Genomic DNA, 27012 nt, shown 5'->3' on the forward strand with positions numbered 1-27012 from the left:
TGGCAGCCATTTCCTTCCACAGCTGCCCACGGGAGGACAGGACATCCGAGAGGAGCCCTTCCTCACCGGCAGCCTCCCCCACCATCCCACCCGGAGGCTTTCAAGGCTGAGCCTTCCTCTGCACGCTGCACCCCACCACTGCCCAGGCTCAGCCGGCATGGCACGGCTCTTTTGGGAAGGCGAGGGATTCTGTCCTCACCTCCCGCTGAAGTCTTCCTGGGCATCCAAGCGTCTAGCAAGATTGGAAGGGCGAGATTATTTTCGGCACCTCCCAGCAGCATCTAGCCCAAGTGGGGTTCAGACCAGAACAGGCAGCCGTACAGCAGCACGGTCACCTTCAGCAGCCTTCAGAGCACCTCAGCTAGATGTGCGAAGCCAAACGCGTTTGTGAGCACAAACCAAGGCGATGGGAAAGCTCCTTTTCACGTGAGATAGCCGTGATCCCGGTTTACCCTCCATAAGCGCTGACAGCCGCAGAGCCCGAGGGGCCCCCGCGCCGCGGCACAGCAGCTGCCCAGCTGGCGCAGCTCGCCGGGGCTGGGCCTGGCTCCGCTACCCGGCGCGGCGCGCGCTGCCTTCGCTCCGGAACGAGCTCGCCGAGGATCTCGCGTCGCGCGCTGCTCCTGAACGCAGCTGCACCACGCCGTCAGCAGCAACGATTAAGTTCGTGCTCCTATTTCATCCCAGATACGCCACAACCCCTTCTCCATTCCCTTTAATAGATCAAGTGACCAAATGAATAGAGTACAGAAAATTAACCCTTTTTATTGATGCATTGCAATTGTTCTACATTTTTACCATATTATGTAGAAAATACTTAAAATACGAGCTACTTTGTAAAACCAAAGACAAACATTGAATCCAAAGATAAACTATGTTTTCACAATGGACCCTTTTCCCATATAGTTAGTATTAAATTTTTAAATATCTATTTCTTTTGTTAAAATGATTTTTACATACCCCCTAAGTACATCAGCAATACAAACATAGATCAGTAATTGTCAGAAACTACCTGTATCTAGCGGCTTGTAAAAAGGAAGAGCACAACCATAAAAGAAAGTTTAATTTTACACAGTAACTAGCATATCAAATACATTTAATAAAGTAGGAATTCCATTGCAATATCAAGAATTCAAGCAGAAATACTAACATTACATATAATGTACTGCTACATGTAGTGAGATAGATATATTTCAAGCTGAATCTGAAATCACACATTATATAAAGTTTAGCAACAAACAACCATGTGGACATGCGGCACCATTCAGAAGTTTAAATAAAAAAGAAAGCAGGGCTGTGCCAATCCTGTCATTTAGAAGCAATTTAGTTTCATGTACTAAAAGAAATTGCTGAGTCAGAGGTAAATTACTGCATCCCATCAACTAGGTGCTAAGCAGGAAAGCCTCAGAAGTTGCCTCTGCAGTGGCTATCACAGCTGCAAATACAGGTCAGGTAATAGGAACAACTGATTGAACAGTTCAAGAATCACACAGATGAGTCTAGATGGGACCACGGTTATCAAATATTCAAAAGGTGAATCCCAAAATAGTTTTAGAAAAAATTAAAGAGGACTCTGATTTCTATCCAGAGATAGCACATTTCTTTACAAAAGTATGTGTAGCGGCTCCGACAATGAGGAGAGTCAGTTCTTTAACCTAATTTGAAGGCTGGATATGCATGGGAGAAGGGATGTATGTCCTTAGAGCAGACTGCAATATACTTAGATTGGGCAACACATACTGGGCCAGACTGGGATCCGCCACGCCTGTGAAGCCAGCCCAAGATGAAAATCCGGCCCTGCTGGGGTGGGGCTTTTTGTTTGCTTGGTTTACGCTGCGCATCGCAGAGGAATTTCAGGGTAATCGACAACTTGTTTTAAATGGAGTGTGTTTCATTTTACCCATGTCATTTCCATCATGTCCTCCTTGCTCCAATACTTTCGGAGCCTTGGACAGTGGAAGAGATGAGACCACGCTTTGTGGATACATTTGGTTGGGTTTAATTACATAGTAAGGACTCCAAAGACAAAAGGTCATTTTCATCTGCTTTTTGAGGGGGAACTGGGCAAGCTCTTCTCAAAATTATTAGCTAGAATTTGCTAGACATCTTTTTTTCCTGTTAGGACTTAATGGAAAACACTTTACTATTTGTGAAACAGGGAATAACGTTTTCCTGAAACCGGAATTGGAGCTTGTTTTGCCTTTCGATGGAGAGGCACAACTCTGTACCCAAGAGGTATCTCAAGGCAAGTACTGAACACAAGCGGTGTAATATGGAAAAAAGTAAGAAAGTGCCTACAGCAACAAACAGCATCATTTACACCAGTGATGTGGAATAGCAAGATCAGTTGGTTATCCGCACACTTACAGAAGTGCTCTGACTAAAAATACACTGAACAACAACGTCGCTAATGCTACCGTCCAGTTCCAAAGTCCTTGATCCCTCTATCGAAAGAGATGCCAAACCTTTAACAGTTCACCAATTTCAAGTCAGTCCAGACTTTCCTCTATCAATAACATGGAATTTCAGAAATTACTTTTGCACTTCTTGTCACATACCGGTCAGAGAACTGGCCTCTTTTCCACTGGGACGGAACATAAACTGGGATTCAAGGTTACCAAAACCTCTTATTGCTGCAGTAATACGACCGCTCAAGCCAGTTTATCATCCATTTGGACAAGATACTTAATCTACGTACTGAAGATGAGGAATAATTCCTAGTACAAGGGACCCAAGAAAACAAAGTGTAGTTTAAAAACTGCACTGATTATCCAAAATGAGTATTTCCTCTGAACACTAACTAGGGCTACAGCTGACAAACCTTCCCAAGAACTCCACATTAGCAGTAGCATTACAAAACTTTTTAATGGTATTATGTGCTTTACAGCAGGCTCTCTTTGGTATAAATATTCTATCACCAAGCTAGCAATATTTTACAAGAAATGTCTGCTATCAACGTGGGGGAAGGTAACGCCATACTAATCTAATAAAAAGTGATTGCACATATTTAATCACTTCTGCAATATTAGACTAAACATTCCAATGCATTCCCAGCACTACCTTATTCGAAATGCACTGACAGACATCTAACAGTACATGTGCCGTTTCAAGGAAAAGCTTTAAGGAAACATCGCTTCACTCCGAACAAAAATGTAGCTTTTTATGATAGCATTAAAACTGAGAACAACGCACCTATGCAACATACTGCTGTTCTTGCTGTGATAAGCTTAGTGAATTGCTTCAATTCGACGGGGGCTTGCTGGTCCCTCATAAGGCAAGCTCACTGTAAACTCTAGTCACACTACATCATCATTTAAGGCACTACAATAAGGGGACACACCAAACAACTCTTCATCACACATACCTGTGCAAAACAAATCAGAAGGTATCCTTTTCTCTCACGAAGCTCTACTCCTCTCAGTGCTACAGTGATGAGCTCTAACCATTGCATTATATCACATACATTCCAACATGAATCAATTCATTTTGGTTTAAATACAAAGGATACATCAATTCCATCCCCAGGAACGTTTAAGAATTAGACAAACACTAAGTACAGAGTTCAAGTATAATCACTACACATTTTGATTACAAAGACAGAACATTTGGGGTTAGCAGGAAGTTTTGCTTGTTATATTTTTCTAATCAATATGTACATATTTCATTTTATGTAAAATATTAAAACACCACCAATACAAAACTTCTAAAATAGTTTTAAATTCAGTAATAAACTTTAAAATCTGGATTTTTTTCCTTTTTTCTTTCTCTTTTTTTTTTTTTTTTGCGATTCCTACATGCATGTACTGTATACAAGTCTTATTAAGAGCGCTTTAAAGTAGCTGTTGACATATCCAGGAGGATACGCTCACAGGAGTATAAAAAGCTGTACACATCAATACAGTGATGTTTCATTGTATTTCAAATTCAACTCCCTCCTAAATGAATCATGTGAGAAAAATATTAAGAAAAACAGAACAAAGAAAAGCCCTGTGCTTCTGTGAAGGAATCCAGCTCCATTATAGGGCCAGCATCTAGTAAGTTGCAGAAACCAAATTTTAGAGCAATGCTGCACTATTCATTCTCAGCTGAAGACTACAGCATCCTGACAAAGCTGCTGAGTTCTGTTACACAGTGAGATTTTGAACACAGTTTGAAAAAATTAGAAGAATTCTGCAATGAATGCAATAAAAAGTCAGCTGTGTTATGTATGGAGACACAGAATTTTCAAGAAAACGAAACAGGTTTCAGGGTTTACATGAACTCCTGAATACATAATGTTGCTAGTACAAGGCAGCTGCCTCTACCAGTCCTTAAACAAAGCAAAGAAGTAAACAAAGAAGTTTGACAGTAACATATATGGAGATGTAATGGCTTTTGCAGAACCAGCAATTTGTTAGAGACAAAGTGAATTAGAGAACAAATGTTAAAATATTAAACTTGATTTTAAAACTGCCCCAGCAACATAATGAGATAAACGTGCATTACATTTTTAGTGGCAACATGGATTTGTGCAAGCTGCTAAAATATAATCTGCTAGTCTTTTTGTTTAAGTTATACAAGTTAAAAAAGTCATGAGGATCTGTCTTCCAAGATACTGATTTTCTTTCCCCTTTTGATTAGCACAACAAAACAATTTTAAATAAATGTGACAATGAACTATTTAAAAGCATCTATAAAAAGTAAGTAAAATTTTAAAAACTTAATTAGTGACCCTCATACTGGTAACAAAGCATGCTGCTCAGTTAGTGACTGAACTCACTAGAGACATTTTTGAACAACATACAACCAGATCAGGGAAAAACAAAAACCAGGCAGTCATTACCAGGCAAAGGTTCACCTGAAATCCTTCTCCAATCTCTCAGGCCTATTGCAGGACAGTGCTTTACTAGGAACTACAAGTATGAGTACTGGTTGATCTTTGTAGGGCTCAGCGGATATCCAGTGTAAATAGCAGATCCTCTGGAAGCACCAATATAGGACTGGGGAGCAAACTGGTGTTGGTACTGGGCAGGCGGAACATTTGCAGAAGTCAGCAGACTCGGACCAACACTCACAGGGACCTGGTGGACAAGTGTGCTAGGGTGGGCAGCGTACGTGGTGTGCCGCGAAGAGCCCTGAGGGGAGAAGAGGTGGGCGATGGAGGTGGTGGAGCCCAGTGTTGCAGCAGTGGTTGGAGCGTAAGTGTACATATGTGGCTGGCTGGACAGGTGTGCGTTTGCCGTTGCTGCTGCCAGGTGGGGATGCACTGGGCTGCTGTGCTGAAACGCATAGGGAGCCTGAGAAATCGTTGACGTGAGGGGTGCCACATAAGCTTGCTGCCTACGTGGGACAGCATTTCCACTTCTCTCCTGTGAGGCCAGCACTGTTGTTTGCTGGTTCTGCAGGGAGAAGAAATAAATAGGGTTAGGGGCTATCCTCAGGGAAAAGTGCAGTGGACAGGAGGTGAGCAAGGAAGGGTCAGCGAGAGCCTCCCGATTAACACCTGCTCTATCGGCAGGACTGAGGCTTCTGCAGATCCTCCCTTCCCAGCTCTGTGAAACCCTCACATACATTTGAGAGGGGTTACTGCAGTTCCACTGAGACAAAGGTTAGACTTTTCCTCTACAATGGGATCAAACTGCCACAGCTGGGGTACCACAATACACAGCTGTACAAGTGCAGGCAGGTCCTAAGACTGAACCAGCCCTTGAACTCCTCACACATCTATTCTTCTGCACCTCAGTGAGAGCAGCAGCAGGGCTGCCCCATTTTAGCACAACAAAGCCTATCTTGTCCCCATGCCAGAAATGAACTGGAGGTGTAACACTCCCCCTCTTCTGAAAGGCTGCTGCAGCTTGACTCAAACATCAATAGTAGTGACACAAGTTGAAGTGAAACCAGTCTCTGAAAGTTTCAAGGGAAGTCAGGTGCTAATTCTTAGTTTGAGAGACAAGGTCCAGCCTTAATCTCCTGGTTGGGCCTTTGTGAGATCTCGAGAAGGAAGGTAAAGAACAAAAGAATCTCCTCACAGTGCTGAGCGCCTTCAATGCTACTCTAATTCAACAGCTGGATCCTGGTGCCACTCTCCCACCCAAGTGGCAGGAATGACTCACTGCAAGACAGGTGTGACTAGGAGCACAAAGAAAGAACATAGATATAACCATGCTTCCTTCTCCTGCCCTCTGGTACAGTAACAAATTCTTTGCCTTGAGAAATTTCACCTATACTTCCTACAGGGTTTCCCCTCCCCTGCATGGCCACAGGACAGAATCAGCTTCAAACACGTAATGAGGTAGCAGCTATTGATCCTCTTGGAACCAAGTCATTCTCCCTGCCACACAGCATAGTGTTTCTAAAGCAATTCTAAAGCATCATGTTCAAAGGTCAGCAGAAGTCACACAGAGCTTACCTGGCTGAGATTGAGAGGCTGCACACCATTTGTTACCACGCGATGTGAGCGGTACCCAGTGGGTGTTATACAGCATCCTGACGACTGCCCACTCACAGAGGCCACTGGCTTGGTCTTACTGGTGCTGCTCAGGATGCCTGAAAGATTTCAAAACCTTAGTCCATTCTTCCCTTTCACACACCATGCACCGTGATAACCAGCTTAGGTAACCGAAGAACGCGCAGGGACTATTTCCATAACAGAGCCTTTTCTTCAATTACGATTTAAAATCTGATTGTACAAGAAATCATTGGGAATTTTTACAGACCTTTCCAAATGCAGCCAAACATATATGAAAGGTAAATCTATCAATGAAACTGAGAACAGACCAAGGCTTGCACTCTCAGAACAGCAGCTGTGAAACCTGAAGCTGCTGAAGACCCAATGCAGACAGTCCAAAACTGTGAGGACAAAGCTGTCAGGCATAAGACAGCATCTGAGCCTTGGCAAAAACTACTGAGCACAGTAACCTATAAGAACATAACTACCTGAAGCTTGGGTAGCTACAATGCAGTCATTGAGCTGTGTTTTCAATGGTGGCACAATGATAGTCCGAGAGCTGGAGCTGTCAGCCGCTCCTCTGCTCGGCAGCTCCAGGGCACCGCCTGTACTCCTGAGAGAGGAAAGTGGGTCTGCGGCATAGGGGCTGTTCAGGGAGGAGTCGGAATCAGGGGAGTCGTTAACAGTAACGTAGCTGATGACATTGGATCTCTGCTTCATACCCAAACTGCAGGGGGGAAAAAAAAAAAACAAACCAAAACACAAATGGGAAACATTCTAGTTTTTTACCACAAGATACAGAAGATCTCCTTCTGGGATCTCATACCCTCTCTTTCTGTCAGATGAAATTCTGATTAACTAGAGACACAAACAGCACAGTGGACATGATACAGAATTTTCTGTCTTATGCAGTGCTTCTTAGCCTAGCCAGGGCTTTGCATGTAGTGTTCTCCACTCTCCTTGATAATTTGGGCTGAGCTCAGGACAAATCAGTACTGGCTGCCTAAATGAACTTCCTACCTGGCAGGTTTGTATTTGCTGTCCTCTTCTTCATCAGTGTCACTGCGAATGGTGATGACGCTGACGGGTGGGCTTGGAGTGTCTGGGATCACAATGGGCTGGTGCTGCTCCTGCACTGGGACGAGCACGTTGGAAGAGGAGGAGGTGGAGCGCAGAGGACTGCTCCCAATGAGCGAGTAAACTTGGGAGGGCACAGTCTCTAGAGTTGAGCTGGGCCTGAAGGAAAACCAAAGCAGTATTCAGCTACATGACAGCAGGCTGGGACAAACCAGCACCAGCATTAAGAACAGCCAGGCTCTGGCAGGCTGGAGCACACGTACAAGAAGAAACATCTTGAAATACACAAAGAGAACCTCAGTGCAGACACTCATAGGGGAGAGCGCCATAGAACGCATCCCGGACTGCACTCCCCATGACTCCCCGTAACATCCCAGAATGCAACCCCAATGCACTCAGTGATGCTCTGAACAGGACTGATTAATCTGAACACTGCCAGAAACCTGCTACCCCTTGTTAGACAGATGTCAATTTTGTCACCTGTATTGCTATGGCACCAACACACCCAGAATGTGTAAGCCCCCCCCGCCGTGACCAGTACAGTAAATCACTTGTCAACCACGTTCCTTGCACTCTCACTGAAATTAATATGACTTGTATCAGTGACTACAGCAGAGATTTTTTCCAAGACATCTTTAAAAGCAACTGTAGCACACTAAAAAGTGACACAGACTGTGCCTCTGCGATGAGAAGACCAGTTTTTCACACCATAAAGGCAACCTCCACAAACACACCCACAGTCTTTCTAGGGCTGGGAAGGGAAGCCTTACTTGGCTGCGCTTGGTGCTGGCTGCTTGTTCTTCTTTGCTGGAACATTGCTGCTTTGCTGCTGCCTAACGACATGAGCAACTCCAACATTCAGAGGCTGTGCTGTAGCTAATGTCACGTGGTTGGTCAGTAGTGATGGCTGCTGCATCAGAGTGCTGTACTGATTTCCATGGGAATGTGCATTCCTGGGGCAGAAAAAAACCAAAAGAAAAAGACCCAAATCCCATGACTACACTGCAGGCACCGTAAGCTGCACCGAGCCCCTGCGTGATTTTGAGGGGAAGGGAGAAATTCTGCACACTGCAGGCAGTACTGCAATGGCACGTATTTCCATTCGGCACAGAGCTGGACCCTGTGCAATCCCTACCTCCAGTCAGCTAATTGCTGGCTGCCGCCGATCGTCTCCGGAATCACAGCTGCTGGCTGAACAGAGTTGTGCAAAGCAACCCCTGGGAGCTGCTGCCAGGTGGAAGGAAGCAGTATCTGCTGGGTTCCCCCAGGCCAGGCCTGCTGCAAAACAACAAACAGATACACAGGTTCACTAGATTTCAGTTCCTACCGGTGGGGGGAGAGAGAGAGAGAGATTTGTTCCAAGCAATAAATGCACTTGTGTAGATTGTTAGCTTGCAGAGATAACGGCACATCATTGCACTTTCTCAAAAGGTCTCAGTATGTAAGAGACAAGAAAACCAGAGAAACGAGCTTCCCCTGACACTTTGCTAACCTTTGGTATCACAGATGTCACCTGGGGAAAAGAGTGTTAATATTGTACTGCAGAATGCAGCCAGATACTGTACTGCCAGACGCAGCATGAGCATTCAGGACTGTTTCTGCATGTAAGTTTATGCACACTGCTCTGCTGAAGGATTCCAAAATATGAAGTCAATTTGGTCCTTTCTGTTTTTCTGCCTTATAGGGCTCATATTGAGAGAGCTGAGACAGTGTTATTATTGTGGAAATTCACCTCACCTCAACAAAAGTATTTAAGAAAAGCCACACTGAGAGAAACATTTAGTTACAGGGGAGATGCATGAAGATATTTTCAATTAATTAATATTATTAATGTTCCTGTCTGAATGGACAAAATGCATTTTTTTTTCTGGAAAAAAAAACCCCAAACAAAAACCAAAATAAATTTGGCAGTACAATATTTCTAGGATTTTGAAAATATACGTCTCTCTCTCTTGCAGTTTAAACTGCAAAACCATAAATGCCTGCTGTTTTAAATAAAATATTTCTGCAAGTAACAGATCCACTTATTACAAATACCGGTTCCAAACAAGAAGCCTTCAAAGCAGAGAACTGCTAAAACCTCTGCCAACATAAGCGGAATAATAATAATAATAATATTAAAAAAAAAAGAGAAATATGTTAAAAGTCACACCATGCGTCTTTCCAAAAGCCAACACCTGCACAAGACAAAGCAGAGAGTTTAATACAGCAAGATATAAATTCCCAATGAGAGGCAGAAATCGGGCCTTCCAAGCGACGAACTGTTTTGACAGAGGAAGGACAAAAATATGCAAAGCTTAGCAAATGGCTAATGCAAACTCAGGGGAAGCAGCAAGGGAGAAGTGTCGGAAGCACTAAAGGTGAGCAGATTCACGCCAAAGGCTCCCAGAATCCAAACAGAAACAGTAAGTCCTCCAGAGAAACTCAGAATCCAGGCTCATAGTCTGGAGACAGCTGGCTCTGATCTCCACTGCTGTACAGGGGAGTTGAACGTCAAGTCCACTGCACACACACAGCAGAACAGAATTTGCCTGTTGAATCAAAAGCCCAAATACACTTTTGAAAATATCACTGACAACTCACTTGTGTCCCAAGCTCTGCTACAGTCACCCCTTGCCGTTTTCAGAGCCTAGACTGCAGCCTTTCAGCGATCAACACTCAAAAGGAGGAAAGGAGATACATCCCTGGGTCTGTTTAGCTCGGAGCTGTCACCCAGGAGAACCCCACTCTCCTGCCTTCCCATCCTCAGAAATAGGGAGCAGTTAACTTGGTTCAGAAGAACGCAAATGAGTGGGTTTTAATTTCAGTATAGGTATGACTCGAGCAAATTCCACTTCAGCAGAGGTCTCCCTCTTGGAAGAAAATGACATTCAAACTACCACTTTAAAGCCACAAGAAACAACATGGTTCACATAATGGAATGTGCTTTGAAAGACATGTGAGGATACCAGCACTTAAGTGCACTGCAATGTTTTCATAAGCTTCACTGATCTGATTCTGGAGTTTTACAATGACTTCTTTGTGGCACTTGCAAAGTTGTTCTGATGCAGGTGCCAAATGAATACGGAAGAGGACAATTTTGAAAACATACGTTTCTTAAGGGTGTGTTTATTCCCCTGCCCCATCCTTTTTAAAAATTGTTCCAAATAGCCTAAAAGCTAGCTATTGCCGTTTTGGATACTAGAGCTCACCTTTAATTTCAACCAAGAAATACATATGAACTGAAAGTATCTGTGAAGAATGGTATCTTTATCTGGATGAAGCAAGCTACCTGTGATTGGCTATAAATAACAAAAGGCCAGAAAATTATTGTCAATGTTCAACAAAGGTTACGAGAAATCAACTGCTAAAGCAATACGTTAAAGAATTTGCTATCATTAGAGATTTTAGCCTGTGCTTAATGACCTGAAACATTTCTACATGCAAAGCAGCTTTACACATGTTGAAAACAAAATAGGTAGCTAACTTGCCAAGTAGCTCAAATTCTGGCCATCCAGGTACCTGTAGCAGAGTCAAGCTAAAGACTGATTCCTTTGTATTCAACAATCAAAAGGCAAAGATAGGATAGTAAGCAAAGAACAAGAACAATTACGACTCTTCTGTAGTATAGCTTAGAAGAGCTTTATAATACTAGGCTAGTAAAAAGTAATAGTCAATGTATCTGGATTCTTTACAGAGCCACACTAAACGTCAGAGTCAGACAGTGCTTCAGCAATGTTGGGGAGGAAAACAACAAGACATTAAGATGTAGCAAGAACACAGCCACAAGATGGCACATGCTTCCATGCCCTCTGCAAGTCTAAGTTAAAACAAAAACTCAGTTAGTGAACACAATCAAGGGAGGCAATTACCAGTACTGCAGCCGTCTGTTCTACTAGCGCTGGCCGGCCGGCTGCGCAGTTCAGAGTAAAGGGGACCGCATACTGCGGCGTGATGGTGGCTACTTGAGGATGAAGAGTTGCTACCATTAGTGGTGTACAGCTTCCCTGAAATGTAGATCAGGCAGTGAGTGAAACACACGTACTGAGGCAGGATAAGTGGGTTCAGCAATAGGGCCAGAAAAGGCTTCACCTCACTGGCATTCTATGGTGCTTGAGCAGACTCCAGAATTGTAATGGATGCAGTGAAACCAACACCCAGACCCTCTGGGCATGCTCCTCTAAGCTGTTCCCTGAGGGGAACACGAGGAACAGGGAATTTGGGAACAGGATCTCTCCGATGACACAGTTAAAAAGTAAAAATGAGATAGTGTTCAGCTGTTGATGCTTTACTGGGTCCCAGAGAGCAAGTTACACTACATGCACTGCACTAAGCCGTAACACAAACTGCACCCCTCGCAGGACACTATCGTACCTCCAAATTCACATACAGAACTCTTGGAAAAAGATAAACTAAGGGATTTAATAGAAGGCACAGTAGGTCTTTTGTATCATGAAAGAGCAAAGTCATCTGTGATGAAACTACCAAGACACATATTAGTCCACCAAATGTCTAATTAAAACTAGATTCTTAGAGTACAGTTTGCACTCTCGGGAAAAGCAGGGTTTGGATTCAGGTGGGCCTCCTTCAAGTGTATTCTGCTTTTCGGATACCGTTACCTGTATAATTATGCTAAACAAACCAGAGATCACAGAACACCACCAAAATTATTTGGACTGAACAATCTAAAAATTACTCCTCTACAAGTAGGTCAGTAAGTACAATATTCTGCCTGGAGAGTAAAACTGATAAAGTATGTGTTAATGTCAGTAGAAACTAAAACTATGCAAATAAATAAAAGTGCACTTAATTATAAAGGCAATTACAATTTTTCAGTGAATAAAACCTGTGAATCACTGGGCACTCGCTATATATTAAAGCATTACTTTTTGGAAATAAAAATTGTTTTAATTTACGACACATTGCTGATGTTTAAAATATCATTTTTGAGAATTATCTGTGAATTTGTCTATTGCATATTGCTTAAACTGCAAACAACAGAAATAGGTATGTCATTACCACACATCAATTCACACTAACAATGTAACTAATCAAGAAGGATTCAGGAATCATTTTGTTGATTTAAAGATGAAATTTTAACATGAGCAATCTGTGTTGCCACTTCTGTTTACTGAGATCTCACTTCTCACGGAAATTATTTCTTCTAAAATTTGCTGCCACATTTTTAAAGTGTAGGCAAAACCATGCACCACTACCTATAAGGCAGTGTACACCCATGAAAAATACAGCCTGTTTTTAGCAGCTAAAAACTACGTATTTATTCCTATTATTAAATCAAACTCCTAAAACCAGGGAGGCACATGACATAAAATAGTTTAGACTTTAAATCTTTAAATATTCCAGAAAAACAAAACAAAACAAGAAAACAGACTTAGAAGTGATCTGTATTTAACCTTTCAGGGTGTTCTGAGAACCCCTGCATTCACCTCAGCACCAGAGGGGCAGTCAGGTAGTCCTGGATGGTGCTAGGAATTGCACTTAACTCTATGGGGGTTTTTTTTTTTGGTTTGGTGGTTTTTTGGTTTTGGTTTTTTTACCTGTGTGAGAACTCCAGACTGGATCTGCAGTGGCTGTGCTGCAGGTGCTTGTGGTACAATTGGGACAGCATTCTCCATCCTTACTGGGAACCCAGAATGCTTTGTAGTTGCCTGAAGTCCGGCTGTGGAAGACAAGAATACATCACCGCTAAGCCTTTTTTTTTTTTTTTTTTTTTAAAAGCTTCTTTCCAAAATCAAATTCCTACCAGGTAGGAAGACAGGGTCAGATGAAAAGACAGACAAGCTGTTCCCTTTGACAAAAGCATACTAGAACACCAGCTGAAGTAAATACTTCTGCAGTCCTGGTATGCCAAAGGGCAATGATGGACAACCAGTCCTCAAAAGCTTGGCTCTGTTGAAGTCCACAGTCTTGTTTTCAGAAACACAGATAAGACAGACATCTAATTCTATGTTGCTTGACACTAAGTTCAAAGTTCAAACCTTACACTATCAGTTCCCATTTCATATATAACCCTCCATACTAACACAATCCAGATATAAGCATAAATAGAGAACTTTCAGGATTAAGAGCTTGTACTAGCCTCTCTTATTTACAACCTGTGACAATTTGTTGCTAGCAAACTACAGAGCTGCATCAGTGCTTGAGAACTGAGACTCAAAGACCAGATATTCCCTCCTGATATACAACACATAGCACGACACTTTCTTATTTTCAGATAGGTCTGGCTCCTCTGTTCACTGCTTTCTGTGGAAAGCTGTTGTGTTCAGTTTGGGGGAAAAACTGGTTGAACAACCGGATGAAGACTGCAACCTAGGCAGGCAAGATACCGTCACCTGTTCAAGCATGACCTGGAAGAGAACCGAATTGTCTACGCACGTCTGACCTGATTCTGCACTTACATCTGACGCAAGAACACTGTGTGACACACACAGTGGTCTTCTGTACTTTCTCTATTTAGCACAAATTACAGCTTCTCACTTCTACCTAACTGAAACCACAGTACCATACAAAGGGTTTTTCCACTTACTTTGAAAAGCAGGGGGACAAACAATGAACGTTTGCTGGAATGGGTCAGTCTGTGTGCAGATCTGGGTGGTTCCAGGTTGCAAGGAAACACTCTGTTGTGCCACTCCTGCAACTGGTGCTGCTGATGATGGATACAGAGCAGACTGGTAATTTAGCAGTGAGACGTCCGAGTTTGCCAGGGAAAGAGTAGCAGCAGCAGTAGAATTGGAAGCCAATACACTGGCCTGGGAGGGGGAGGAAGAAAGAAAGAAAAAAAAAAAAAAAATCAGATCTATCACTCGTACTTGTCACAAAACAACAACAGGAATCATCAGTATTATCCTATGAAGGAAGCACCAGGAAAAGGTTTCAGGTAAAAGGCGTAAGACAACATAGGAGAAAAAACATAAATTGCACCCACTTTACTTATGTTGCTGAACTGACAGGCAAATATGATTATGTGAAGTAAAGACACTGCCTTGGCCTGAGTTTTGGAAAATTAAATTTCAAGACAAGACTACAAATTCTGGAGAGCAAATTAAATATATTATTTTGCAGAACAGGATTTGGCCTAAAGGCACAAAATCAGACTACTCCATTTCTTTGATTAGTATAAAACAGCTAAAAGATGCTATACCTGATTGTGTACTGTATTGAGCTGGTTGTTAAAGCTCATTGTCAGATTTGTGCTTGTATTAGGAGCAACATGAGTCGTGAATGGGCTCTTAATCTGATTCACTGTATCATACATATTAACTCTTCGCTTGCAGATCTCCATATTCTGAAAGCAAGATTTCACACTGAAACAGAATGACAGAAGGAAAACATCAGATATGTAAAAACAGTACAACAGAGACATGACAGATTCCCAACTTTAGGTACATGCCTTTAGGTTTAGGGTTTTTTTTTTCTTTTTAAACCAACAAAGAATGTCCTAAAACATGAAAAGGAAGCATATGAACACTCCATTCTTATACATGCCATTGCTACTTTCAAATCAGCCAGAAACTGCAGAAAACAGCACTGACAGAAAGCAGAGAAGTGCTATTCTGTGTTTCCAATAAGTTGTCCTGAAACAAAACAAGAAATCTAAGGAAGCCTACTGATTACTGTGTGGGAAATCCAGTAGATGTGTCATTGTAACAAATGGATGGTTCAAAGTCTTCAGTGGAGTAATTCTCTTATCTGCATCAATTGTCAACATTTTCTTCAACAAATCAATATATTCCCTTCGGTCAGCCTTCTCTGCCAACATGTCAGTCCCTTCTAAGTCTGTAGACATATTCACCTTGAAAATAAAATGAGAGCAGTTCACACAGACGTCAAACTGCTACCTAACAATTCAGTAATTTCACATCACGCAAATATTTATTAAGCATTTCTGTCTCTTAGCCAGCTTAATTTCAGGTACTACAGCGCTAACACACAACCTCTCCCTTGCTCATTCTATAAAAGGAAATCAAACTTACACATGGCATTCTCATCTCAACTTGAAGCTGGTCTGTTCCATAGATATCAACCAGGCTTCATTCTCCACTACCTGGCAATATGCCCTCATTTTTTATGTGGGGCTATAAAGGGCTAGCAAATCAGAATGGCAAGAGTCTACATTCTCTGTACAGGTGTAAAGTGATGATAACAGCTACAAAAGCAGCAGAAAATTGAGACCAACATATTAAATATTCAAGGCCTCGTGATATTAAAAACATTCAGATATTCCTTCATTTTACCTCTGAAAATAGAATGAAACAACAGAAAACATCTCCAAAGTCCAATAAGAGACCTAATCCTATAAACACATCTGGAGTTGCTTCGCTTTCCTACTGCTTGACTACTTCTAGTGATAACAGGCTAAGCACACTTCTTGTACCTACCAGATCAAGGCCTAAGAAAAAACAAGAAATTTCTAACAGCTTCAAAATTAACATTTTGATAGTCTTTAGCACAGTGATTTCTGATGCAAACTGGCACCACGCAAACCTACATCAGTGTTCTCAGCAGTCCGTGGAAGAGGACTGCTCCGGCACAGGAGCCTCATTTTTAGAGATCCCAGTAATGTACGTAATTAATGTGATAGTTATCTGTGTGTTACAAGATCTCCACGCACCTGCGCCATATCATCCAAACAGTTGAATATATATTTCCGAGCTTCTTTTGATTTTATTCCTGTCTCCAACTCATGTTCTTCTGGGGTCTATAAAAGAAAGCATTTGTTAAAATAAACTGAGATATGGCATATTGATAAAGAAAAAGCAGTGAGAAAAGAGCCGAGCCCGGTGATCTTTTGCCTGCTTTAGGACAAGTCACATGCCAGTAGGCCAAATCAAAACAGCCATGGGTTCTCATTTCCTCAACTGGAAAGATCGTTCATTGCAAAGCTGAATTAACAACAGGATGACTTCATTTTAAGGCTTCATTGGGTAGTGGTAGTGCCAGAAGAACTGAAGATTTCTCATTTAGGAAAAGAAGAGGCTATAAATATTTTAAATCCCTCTTTTACAAAGAAGAAGAAAGGCAAAATCCCCTTCCTTTTGCTGCTGAGCTTTAAAGGCAAATGAAGGGTACATCTGATTCTTTCCTGTCCTCTGCCAATACACAAATAGATTTCTGTTAAACTAACAAACACCATCATGAAATACTCCCTATTTTACTCTTTGTATTGTCAGGAGATGACAAGAAGATGACACACTTCACCAAGAATGAGCAGGCCATAATATGTAACCATTATCTCAATTACTTTAACACCCACTCTTTGCTGGTACTATCATGCACAGCTGCTATTGTTAGATGAGTACCAGGAGATCTGTACAGTTTCTGAAATGAAATACACAAATCAGCTATATTTGAATGGCATTTCAAATCCAGTCTTCACTCAGAATGTGTTCACAGCACACTAAAACTAAGCGTGAATTTATATCGAGTCCTCAATGAGCAAAACAGAATTGGGAATTAAAAAGACAGACAAACCTTTAGCCTCCACAGTGGGTATCCCAAATTTGGATCTCTGTTAAAAAACCTGCTTGTTTTCGTTCCCGCACTGAGAAGATACTCCGCTGGAAGGCCTTGAGTTTGTGAAATATAACGAATCTAGGAAAGAAAATTAAAAGAATGAGGAATCCCAATATAAGGAACTCATAGCTAATGGAATAATTAGCAGCCAGGTTTGTTCACAGTGAATAGGAAATAACCTGTAAATAAAGAATGCCCAGATAACTGAAACTGCGAACTGCAAAATTAAAGGGACTATCTCATGTATTTATAAGGACACTTAATTTTTTCAATCATATTATCTTCAGAAATTTTAGGTTTTAAATACACCTTTCTTATTTTATGGAAATATTTTTTGCCCAAGTATATGTGAGCAGATTGTAAGCTCTTGAGACATGAATGAATAGTCTTTAATAGCCTTTAATATCAGCAATGTGAGAGGTACACATTTTGAGAGAAAAATACCACAGAAGTTATCATGTATGTATATATAATTAAAGGCATAAGAATCCGAGCAACATCACTGTGACTGGCTACATATACTCTAGACACACAATTTGAGAATAACGTCACAGCAAAGCTCTCACTGACCAAGAAAGCAAGACCAAACCTCTAGTACAATCAGATTCTTACATTCTCAAAAGCATTTAATATACTTTACTTTACATGTAACAAAAAAAAATGGCTCAGAATTTTGGAAAATGCACCTGGATAGTTGTGACAGTATCAGTAAGACACTGGTAAAGAGCTAACAAATAAAAAGGTATGCTCAAAAAGAAAGAAAATAGCAAGTTATGAAAAACCACAACAACAAGCTTTTAAAAATATTCCAAATGTTGCCCAATTGCTAATGCTATTTGCTCTCAAGATGCACAGTGAGAAATGTGACATCGCCTTTGTCATGACTCTCCCCTCAAAGGAGTCTATTTAAAAGTTTAAGAAAAAACCCCTGGTAAGTCTGATTTATAAAATGAGGACTGGAAACATGGTGTTAAGGTAATTAGGCTTTGTTCGAATTATCAATTATAAGTCATTTAGCATGTCTCATTTCTTATTTGCAAAACTCAGTCCTGTTATTCCACTGTGCCAAAACATCTGAACATTGCAGGCTACTTAACTCACTGTTATAGCTTGTGATCCATATGAATTTATTGACTCACTTTTCATTTATGCCAGTGTGGATCTGAAGCATCTGCAGGTGAGTATTTTTTGTATCTACACAATAGTTCAGCTTAGAGTTCTGCTATTTTCATGAGACACAACTCTTGCTTTAGAGCCAAAGGGTGTTTAAAAAATAATTGCAAATCCCACCCCAACCCACGAACTCATTCCTGGAGAGGTCCTCTCACAAGTTCTGCCTGAGCTTTTACTTGCTGATGCAGAATCTCAGAAAATATGAAAGTCAGTCATCCCTATTTTTCAAGGGCAATTCAGATATCAAAACCAACCACACGAAGTCACACCTCATGCTGCCTCACAAAGGACTGCAAAATCCTGTCTATTAAGCAATGGAAAAAGAACCTCCTCCCCATCCACCTACATGACTAGATAAGGTTCTCAGAATTGCACAAAACTCAGTGGGCAAGGAAACCACCATGCTGTACCTCAGTTATTTTCTAACTCATTCTGCTCATTAAGGTACCACTGTGTTTCCTTTGGAAATTTACAGCGCTGAGAAGGTACAACACAAGTAAGATTTCAAACTTAGTAAGTTTTCATGTATTTTATCACATAAGGAAAGCTATACCAAGCATTGTAACAAGATACCACCATAAAAACCACAGTGGAAAAGTTACCCTCGAAAAACCTCTCATACAGACTTTTTGTCCTTTTATAGGCAACTGACTAGCCCAGGTAATAATGCTAAGTATCCACGGAAAGAACTAATTAGTTCAAGATGCCTTTCCAGACTCTTGCCCTTGTATTTCAGAGACAGCTTGGGGCCCACACCTTGCACTGAAAATGAGGGCTGTTGGAGGTATTAACAGGACCGGAATGATAGGCTTGCTCTGTCTCCACATGGAAAAACTGCCCTCATGGTGAAATTACAGAGGGTGTTTCAAGTCAGGCCACACACCTCATTTCCCTTTTGACAGCTTTTGGAAGCCAGGGGGTTAACTGTAAATTAACTCTATATATTGGATGACTACTAAAACACACAGAACTCTGTGCTCTCCTGTACAACACCACAGACAGACAGGCAATGGGAACGCCACAGAGAGAAAATGAACTTAAGATGACAGACAACAGTGATTTATACTAGATGAAATTTGATGTAGGATACATTGGGCTCAGAGCATCTGGACACAGATCATTGTGATTTCATTTGAACATCCCCACATCCGCCACGCACTCTCACCTGATCATACTCAGACGCTCCTGGATACAGAGGCCAGCCTAGAAACAGCTCAGCTATCACACAGCCCAGTGACCACATGTCAATAGCTTCACAGAACGGTAAACCCAGGATGATTTCAGGAGCTCTGTTGGGGAAAGAAAAAAGTAAAATCTTCAACTCTGAAAGCATGCGGTTCTTTCCTATAAATTGCTCTGGATAACACCCCTCCTTCTCTCCTCCAAGCACAAGTAAATCTGTGAAACTAAGCGATTCGCTTTAAAGCAGATGTTTCCTCAAGCGGCCTAACAGATCCCAACATTTTTATCACTTAGTGATGCGGCTGGATTCGTTTTATTGCCGTGGTGGCCTCCAATTCCTAGGTGGCCTTTATGCAGCTGTGATACGAAGTTACTCCTTCAGTAACCTGTTTAATTACACCTGACAGTATGTACAGCGCGAAGCATCCCGGAGGCAGCGCGCGAGCTACCCTAACAGAACTGGGAAGAAAAGTTATGTCCAACAGTGCTCAGACTTCTCTCGGAAGAAGGTCTCAAGGTCCCAGGTAACCAGCTGTAGAAGGCTGCTTGTTTTCACGTGGAAAAGAACAGCATCTGCAGAGCCAGAAAAAGGAGCTCTTCAGAGAGCTGCTCGGTTTCTATCAGCGGGTTTTCATACAGGGTTTGTTTGGAGAGTTTCGAGTTCAAAATGGATGGAGAAAACACAGCTGGAGATTGTGATTGCTTTGCAAGGTTGTGTTACAGGTTTCTGTGCACTGGACCACACCTAATGCAAAATTTACCTGTCTGGCCTAGCCTTTACAAGAAGGTGATGAAAAAAAACTCAAACTCCAAGCTGGGCTTGCTTCTGCAACAGGTTGGAATTTCAGGGACATTTCTGTCTGGAACTGACTCATAACACAAAAGGATGTTTTAGCACATCTCTTCACCTACACACAGTTCTGAAACAAACCAATGCCGTTCTGTCAGGCTAAATTCTCGTCATACATTTGCATACAGCACAAAACCCAAGTGCTGCAAAAACCATGTGAGCTGGTGTGGGAATTTACTCTGGAAAGTACAGGAAACATGAAAACCTTGATCTTCTTCATGCATAACTAACAGAAGCGCAAAGGAAGACAGAAAAGTCCTAAACTCCAGGCTATCTATTTTCTGGTTGTGACTCGGGTAGCATGCCCCAGGGCTTGCGTGACATTTCTTGCATTACAGTGTGGATATTTCTGTTGTTAAAAAAGGCTCTGAAACCGGTTCTGATCTTTCTACAGAATTCTAAAAAACAGGGCTTGCATAATGTACAGGTGTCAACAGATCTGACACTCACCTTCCTCCACTGTTCAACCCAAATGTACCTCCCAACTGTTTGTACATGGCAAGAAGTGACTCTCCAATTAATCACCCTTTGTGTCCTGGTGACACAGATACAACTTTTGTTTTAGGTGACTACACAATTACCATTAGCCAGTCTCCAAAACAAATGCACTCATCCCAGTTGCCCAGGCACAGTGGCCCTGAGAAAGCACAAGATCTATGAAAAAAGACAGTGGAACCAGCTGTTTGCCGCAGCGAGGTCGTACCTACTGCCTATCGTTCAGCTTTAAAGCAAGGAGGTTCTTAGTATGTCTGAGCCCCCCAGAAACACCACCATGATATACCTTTAGTAATCAGAATAATAGATTATTTAAGCTAAGACATTCTGACACTCACTCTACTTGACATTGATCTGCTTCTACCTTCTCGTACTCCTGGCAGTAGTCGCTTTTGGAACGTTTCGCATATGTGAAAATATAAAATGATTATGCAAATACGATAAGCATCTGACATTTGAATGCTGAACATCCTGCTAAACATTTATATTTTAAAGGACTGCGCTAGAATAGATCCAACTTCCCATAGGCTAATGGGCAAACAAGAGGAATCCATTTCTGTAGTACTTTGGTCTTCAGAAGCAGAGCGACTATGATGCAGTCATTCACACAGGATTTTCAGAACCCCACGTGCCATTAGTCTACTAGTCATCACCAACAAACTGTATTGATCCTCTTGATTATCCTATTTACGCAGGAATTTCCAATTCAGATAGGGCCCAAACCTGTCATATAAGGCATGCTGCATGCATAAGTTTCCTTTGTTTGGACTGGCAAACGAACTAAAATATAAGTGGTTTGCAGAATAAGCAGAGCATGCTAATCTTTCACAAGTGCATTAAAAAATCCCACCAATTCCAATGGAAAAAGAGATTAGTGGCAACAAAGGCTGGGTGTGACAATTTGTTAGTCTTTAAGTACATGCTGGAATAGATTTAGGTATTCTGAAACCTCAATACCAAAATGATAGCAAGTTGAACTCTATGCATTTTATTCCCTGAAACTAAATAAATGAACTTCTCACAAGCCACCTGATTTCATTTTGATTGCAGGACAGAGCTGGTAAATCAGAATCTCTCTCATCTCCTTTTACACCACTATAATTAGCGGCCTTATGAGATGTGAGTTGAAAGAGGACAACAGGCAGAGGTCACTTTCATAGCTGATCTGTCAGAGATTAAAGTGATTTTACGATCTTAAGCTCTTTGAAAGAGAAATCAACAACATTCTTTCTTTGCATACACGCTTGCCAAACTCTGACTTCCAAAGTTGGCAAATATGCTCAGGCACTCTCAGAAGAGAGAGGATTCACAGCAGTAGCGGAAAAATCCGAGACTTACTTTTAGCATTTCAAAACACACCATGTTTACACAGGAGTCTTCAGCCCTCCCCCTTGTGAAGAATGATGGTAATATGAAGTTTGTACAACTGCAACTAGCAATGCAGTGAATAGCACGGTCACTACTCAGAGCTGGATTAGCAAGCAGAGTTAGAGTTGGCAGCATGCACTACTGCTTCCCAGGCCAACATGACTGGGACAGAAGTAGGTCATGTAGCCCAAAGCAGAGGTAAGAAAAAGATACTACTGCACTCTGCAAGCTCCCTCATCACTCAGTGCCACCTTCCCATGGCCCAAATTGCTCAGTCCTTCAGCTTAGTATCTTCACTTTGCTAGGTGCCTCCACACTGACCCACAGGAAACATCAGGAGGTAGGGATCTGAGTAAGACTCACATGATGGCTCTACTTACATACAACATAGGACACGAGTAAAACCTCACTCTCTGAACAGCAGGGAGATCAGTCTTCTCGGGGATTTCTCATTTCTGCAAGCTGTCTGCCTCCTTCTATTGTTTATCCTCCCCAGGGAGAACAAAAGCATCCCTACCCTTCTGCACCTGATGTAATAAGCATATACTCTGGTTTTCAGGTCAGCAGCTACTGCTAATAGATCTCAGGACTGCCCTAAAACTAGTCACTGCACAGAAGCATGACTACTAGAGTTAGTCTACTCCTAGTCCATGCCTGGCTTCAGAGCCAAAGAATTCTTCACGGGCACTTCTACTCACACTTCAAGTCAACCATGTCACGGCAGTAACACTGCCCTTCCTGACTGGGGTGATGCTGCAGAGGCAGCAGCAATGCCTGCGGACAGAGGGGACCTGCCTCTGCCTTAACACGCTTGCCCTGACAAACCCAATGCCGCATCCCCGCTGGACGTATGGCTCCGGCAGCGTCATCCAGACCGATGGAAGTTGTCCCACTGCCAGAAGTACAATCAGAACCTGGAGCGAGCAGGGCTGTTGGACAAGATAACCTCCAGTGGCACTGAGCACAATTAATAAAGGAATGCTTTTTTCTTCAGGGTGTATGTATCGGAAAATTCATCTTACAGTACCCGAGCTTGGCTGGTTTAGATGTCTCTACAGGAGACAGAGATTATGTAAGTGCCAGTAACAGGTATTAAAAACAAAACAGTGACCGCAGAATGAGAAGTTTATTTTTAATAGCTGACAGAGAACCAAAGGAAGAATTGGTCTATACTGTTTTATTAAACACAGCACTGAAAAAATTTCCAACTTGGAACTCATCTGAACACTAATTTAATGTGAATATGGTTAAAGCAATCCAGTTCTCCCACAATAAGCTGGTTTCTACATCATCTCCATAAGTTCCTAGATTATGGATTTTAGTAATCATCACCATTAAACAAATTACGTGTCACTAAATATTAGATTTCCACATCACAGCATTCTTCAGTCAAGCAGACAGTCTTGAACACCATCTAATCTCAGGTTATTTGCCTTTCTGGCAGTGTCAGTCACCCCATGTCAGGCAGGCGGAAGCGGCTTGGAGTTCAGTGCCACACACAAAGATGAAGCAGACAGCTTCTTTCCCAGCAGCCCCTTTAAGATACTTATCATCCCTTGCTGCTTTTGCCTCACCAAATCTGGTTTTTGCGATATCAGAAACTGGAAAGCACTATATGCCTCCCCAAACTGCTTTGCTCACATGTGTTGCAAGTCAGATAGAGCAGGTTCCTGGTCAGCAGTCACCTCTTTCAATGTAACAACAAAATTAATAATGCATTTTGGACAGCGAGCATTTTAGCAGGGCTATGGTGCACAGAAGGCAACCGCGTTACAAAAAATAACAATCAATAGTTTAGAATTGGAAAGATTGGTGCCAACAAGCTGAGTGAAGATCATGAGGAATGGATTAAGAAAAGTCTGTATCACATGAAAGAAATGGCACAGAAAGTTGGTACTTGGTGTTGGAAGGAGAAAAAAAAAAAAAAAAAAAACCAAAACGAAGGGGGCAAGGATACAGGGAGTATGAGGAATGAACAGAACAAGCCTATAAACAGCCAGGGCTTTAAACTGAAGCTAGGAGGACAGGAAAGACATCAAACAGGGCAGAGACATGGGGTGGGGTCGAGCGTCTCAAGTCCTCTGTCTCGTCCCAGCTGGAAGGACTAGATACTACTTAAGTTTTGCGTCAAGTGAGCTCACATTCCACTGAAAGCAACCCTGACACACAGCACAGACTTTTTCATGTCCCTTTGATGCCGGAAGTTCTTTCTGCACCCATTTATTGAAGTCTACTGCTACTTATATTGAAATGCACGCTATTAACAGAACCAAGCTGGAGGAATAAATGAAAGAAAAAGCACAGCTTGCTTTAGCTACACAGTTTCCGAGTTTTAACATTTTGGCCCATAGTTTAGTTTTAATTCTTAGACAGGAGTAGGGTAGAAGCCATTTCTGCATTTTGCTAAGGGAAACAGAGATCTAGCTCACCCCCGTTTTAAAAGAGCTACAGGTCTCATGAAAGCATGACTTACCAAGGGTTGATACAGGAAGTCATGTGCTCGTGAAGTAGGTTCAGACAAAGATGGAACCAGAAGAAACAGGATAAAAAGAAACTGGCATCCCTTTGACTTCTTTCTAAACGACCATGGTTAACGGACTAGTTTCAGATCATGGCAAATAATCCAAAATGCACTACTTATTAGTAGCATACTGCTTCCCCAGCTTGCTACTTCACACATCATCACACACGAGCGACAGGGTAAAATCAACTTACTAATCTGGGGTAAAAGGAAGGTATCGGACTGCATATTATGTCACACTTGCAAAGCAGAAGTTCTATTTATTTACATACAAATTTCAGAAGAAATCTCCAGGAAACGTGCAGAAGAGTGGATAGGCTGATCATTTCCTCCTCCCCCCTGGGATTAGACCTAATGGCAGAAGAGTTAAGCATTTGTAGAAGCAAACCCCTAGCACCCCACTGAGATCAGCTTTTCTTTGCTCACGCAGTGCACGAAAGCGAGCATTGTGTCAGTGCTTACCTGTAATACCGCGACTGCAAATAAGTGGAGCACACTGCTTTAGACACGTGGCTGGCCGAACCAAAGTCTATCACCTTCACCCTGTAGGGCTGGCGCGCAGGATCCACCAGCATGATGTTTTCTGGTTTCAAATCAGCATGTATGAGACCCAAGCTCTTTAACTTCATCAAGGCAGTAGCCACTTGCTGCAGAATTGGCCGGATGTATTTCAGGGGCAACGGACTGAACTTATTTTGCTTTAAGAAATCATATAAGTTCTGTTCTAGCATCTCAAATACAAGGCATGTATGATTCTTGTGTTGAAAGCACTCATAGGAGCGAACAAAGTTATATTCATCAGCATTCTCACTGCTCAAGCGAGAGAGGATGCTCACCTCTATCTGGCCCTGCCTAGCATAGGAAGGATGGTTCTTCAGGATTTTGATGGCTACAATCTCCTTCGTGCTACGTTTCCAGCATTTCGCCACCTGCCCAAACGTCCCTCGGCCCAGGAATTCCAAGACCTCGTAGCTATTTGTCATAGAGCACAGAATCTCATGCTGGACCAGCTGATAATCCCCTTCACCACTGGAACTGCTGCTTTTAGTGGTTACCGTGGTGGTTGTGGCCGCAGCACCCACCGCAGGTCTGTTTTGCAGCATGAGAGGTGGATGTTCCTCAATTATCTGCACACTACCGTTGCTGTCGACCTCTTCACTTTTCCTTTTTAATCCACATTTTTGGTACGGTTCCAGTAAAGAAACGTTGCTCCTGTGTGTTAGGGTTTGGCTGTTCTGGAAGGACGCTGTTGCGCTGCTGCCTGTGCTGTCGGCTGCTGTAACCACAATGTGCTCAACTGAAGGAGCAGGGAGAAGGAGGTTCTGATCGTAAGCAGGGATGCTGAAATTGGCTACCTGATGAGAGGAGCTTGCTTGCCCTTGAGCTGCTGGGAGGTTTTTGCTGTGGGGATAATACTTGTCACTACTGCTCTGTCCTGAAACATCCCAGACAGAGGGCTCCACTTTCAGTTTCTTGGCACTGCAGAAGGCACTCGAGGATACTGACGGAGGGGAGAACACCTGCAGCTGTGAGGCCATACCTGAAAAGGGAGAGGAGAATGCATGAGGACTGTTTAGTGGCAGCAGGTTGTGACAGAACGAGATCCTCCATCTGCACGAGACAGAGAACGACAAGTATTTTTCGAGGCAGCATATGGTGCCTACCACCTCGGAAGGCAACCTTTGGAACTGCCGATCCTAAGGGCATCCACAGAGACAGAGTGAGGCTCTCTGGTGGAGTTACTGCATTTGACCTCACAGCCTATGGCACAAGAGGCAGACAGCTCTTTATCCTGCTTCCTAAAGGCTGAAGAAATCCCGGCATGAGACGGGAAAACAGTACTGAAGACGGGAAGACAGCACGGAAGCAAGAAGGTGCTGAGCAAACTACCACCGCTTCCCCCCGCCCCAGGCCCGTTCCCCCCGCAGCTGAGCAAAGACCCGACGGGAGGCCTGGCCCGGCCAAGCCCAGCTCCTCATCGCAGCCGGCTCCGGCGGAGCAAACCCCGGGGGCAGCGCCCGACGCGCGGCCCCAGGCGCCGCGGCCTGAGGACGGCGGCCAGGAAGGCGCCGCCAGCTGCCGGCCCGGCCCGGCGCCGGGGCTCGGGCCAGGCCCCGCCGCGGGCGGACGGACGGCTGCCGCCGGCCCGGGCCCTCCCTGCCCCGGCGGCCCGGGCCCCCCCCCCCGCCGCGGCCCGGCCCGGAGCAAGCCCGCGGCCTGGCCCCGCCGCGTCCCGCTCGGAGCGGGAGGGGGGGCGGGGGCGGGCCTCCGCCGCGCGGGCGCCGAGGCTTCCCGAGCCCGCCGGGCCGCGCCGGCCCTCCCCGGGGCCCGCCGCCCGCACTCACCGCCGGTGGGGGGTTCTCAGCCGCGGGCCGGAGCTGCCTGGGGGACACACGGGGGTGCGGA

At 43.2% G+C, this 27012-nt stretch overlaps 1 protein-coding gene across 2 annotated transcripts; it reads right to left on the bottom strand.

Annotated features, from left to right (window-relative positions):
- Nucleotides 1-740: 740 nt before the first annotated feature.
- Nucleotides 741-27012, bottom strand: HIPK1 (homeodomain interacting protein kinase 1). 2 transcript variants are annotated; one of them, XM_075722519.1, is made up of 16 exons: nt 26952-27012; nt 25069-26146; nt 19356-19479; nt 16976-17095; nt 16116-16202; nt 15112-15296; nt 14646-14808; nt 14031-14253; nt 13042-13163; nt 11356-11490; nt 8640-8779; nt 8275-8457; nt 7448-7663; nt 6916-7154; nt 6389-6525; nt 741-5378 (listed from the first exon to the last, which is right to left on the bottom strand). In XM_075722519.1, exons 2-16 carry the CDS (start codon nt 26142-26144, stop codon nt 4893-4895), a joined length of 3636 nt encoding a protein of 1211 aa, XP_075578634.1. In that variant the 5' UTR covers nt 26145-26146; nt 26952-27012; the 3' UTR covers nt 741-4892. The 2 variants fall into 2 exon arrangements, with proteins under 2 accessions (XP_075578634.1, XP_075578633.1); XM_075722518.1 differs by having other exon boundaries at nt 8640-8782.

The sequence above is a fragment of the Pelecanus crispus genome, chromosome 17, assembly GCF_030463565.1.
Source record: "Pelecanus crispus isolate bPelCri1 chromosome 17, bPelCri1.pri, whole genome shotgun sequence".
Lineage (NCBI taxonomy): Eukaryota > Metazoa > Chordata > Aves > Pelecaniformes > Pelecanidae > Pelecanus > Pelecanus crispus.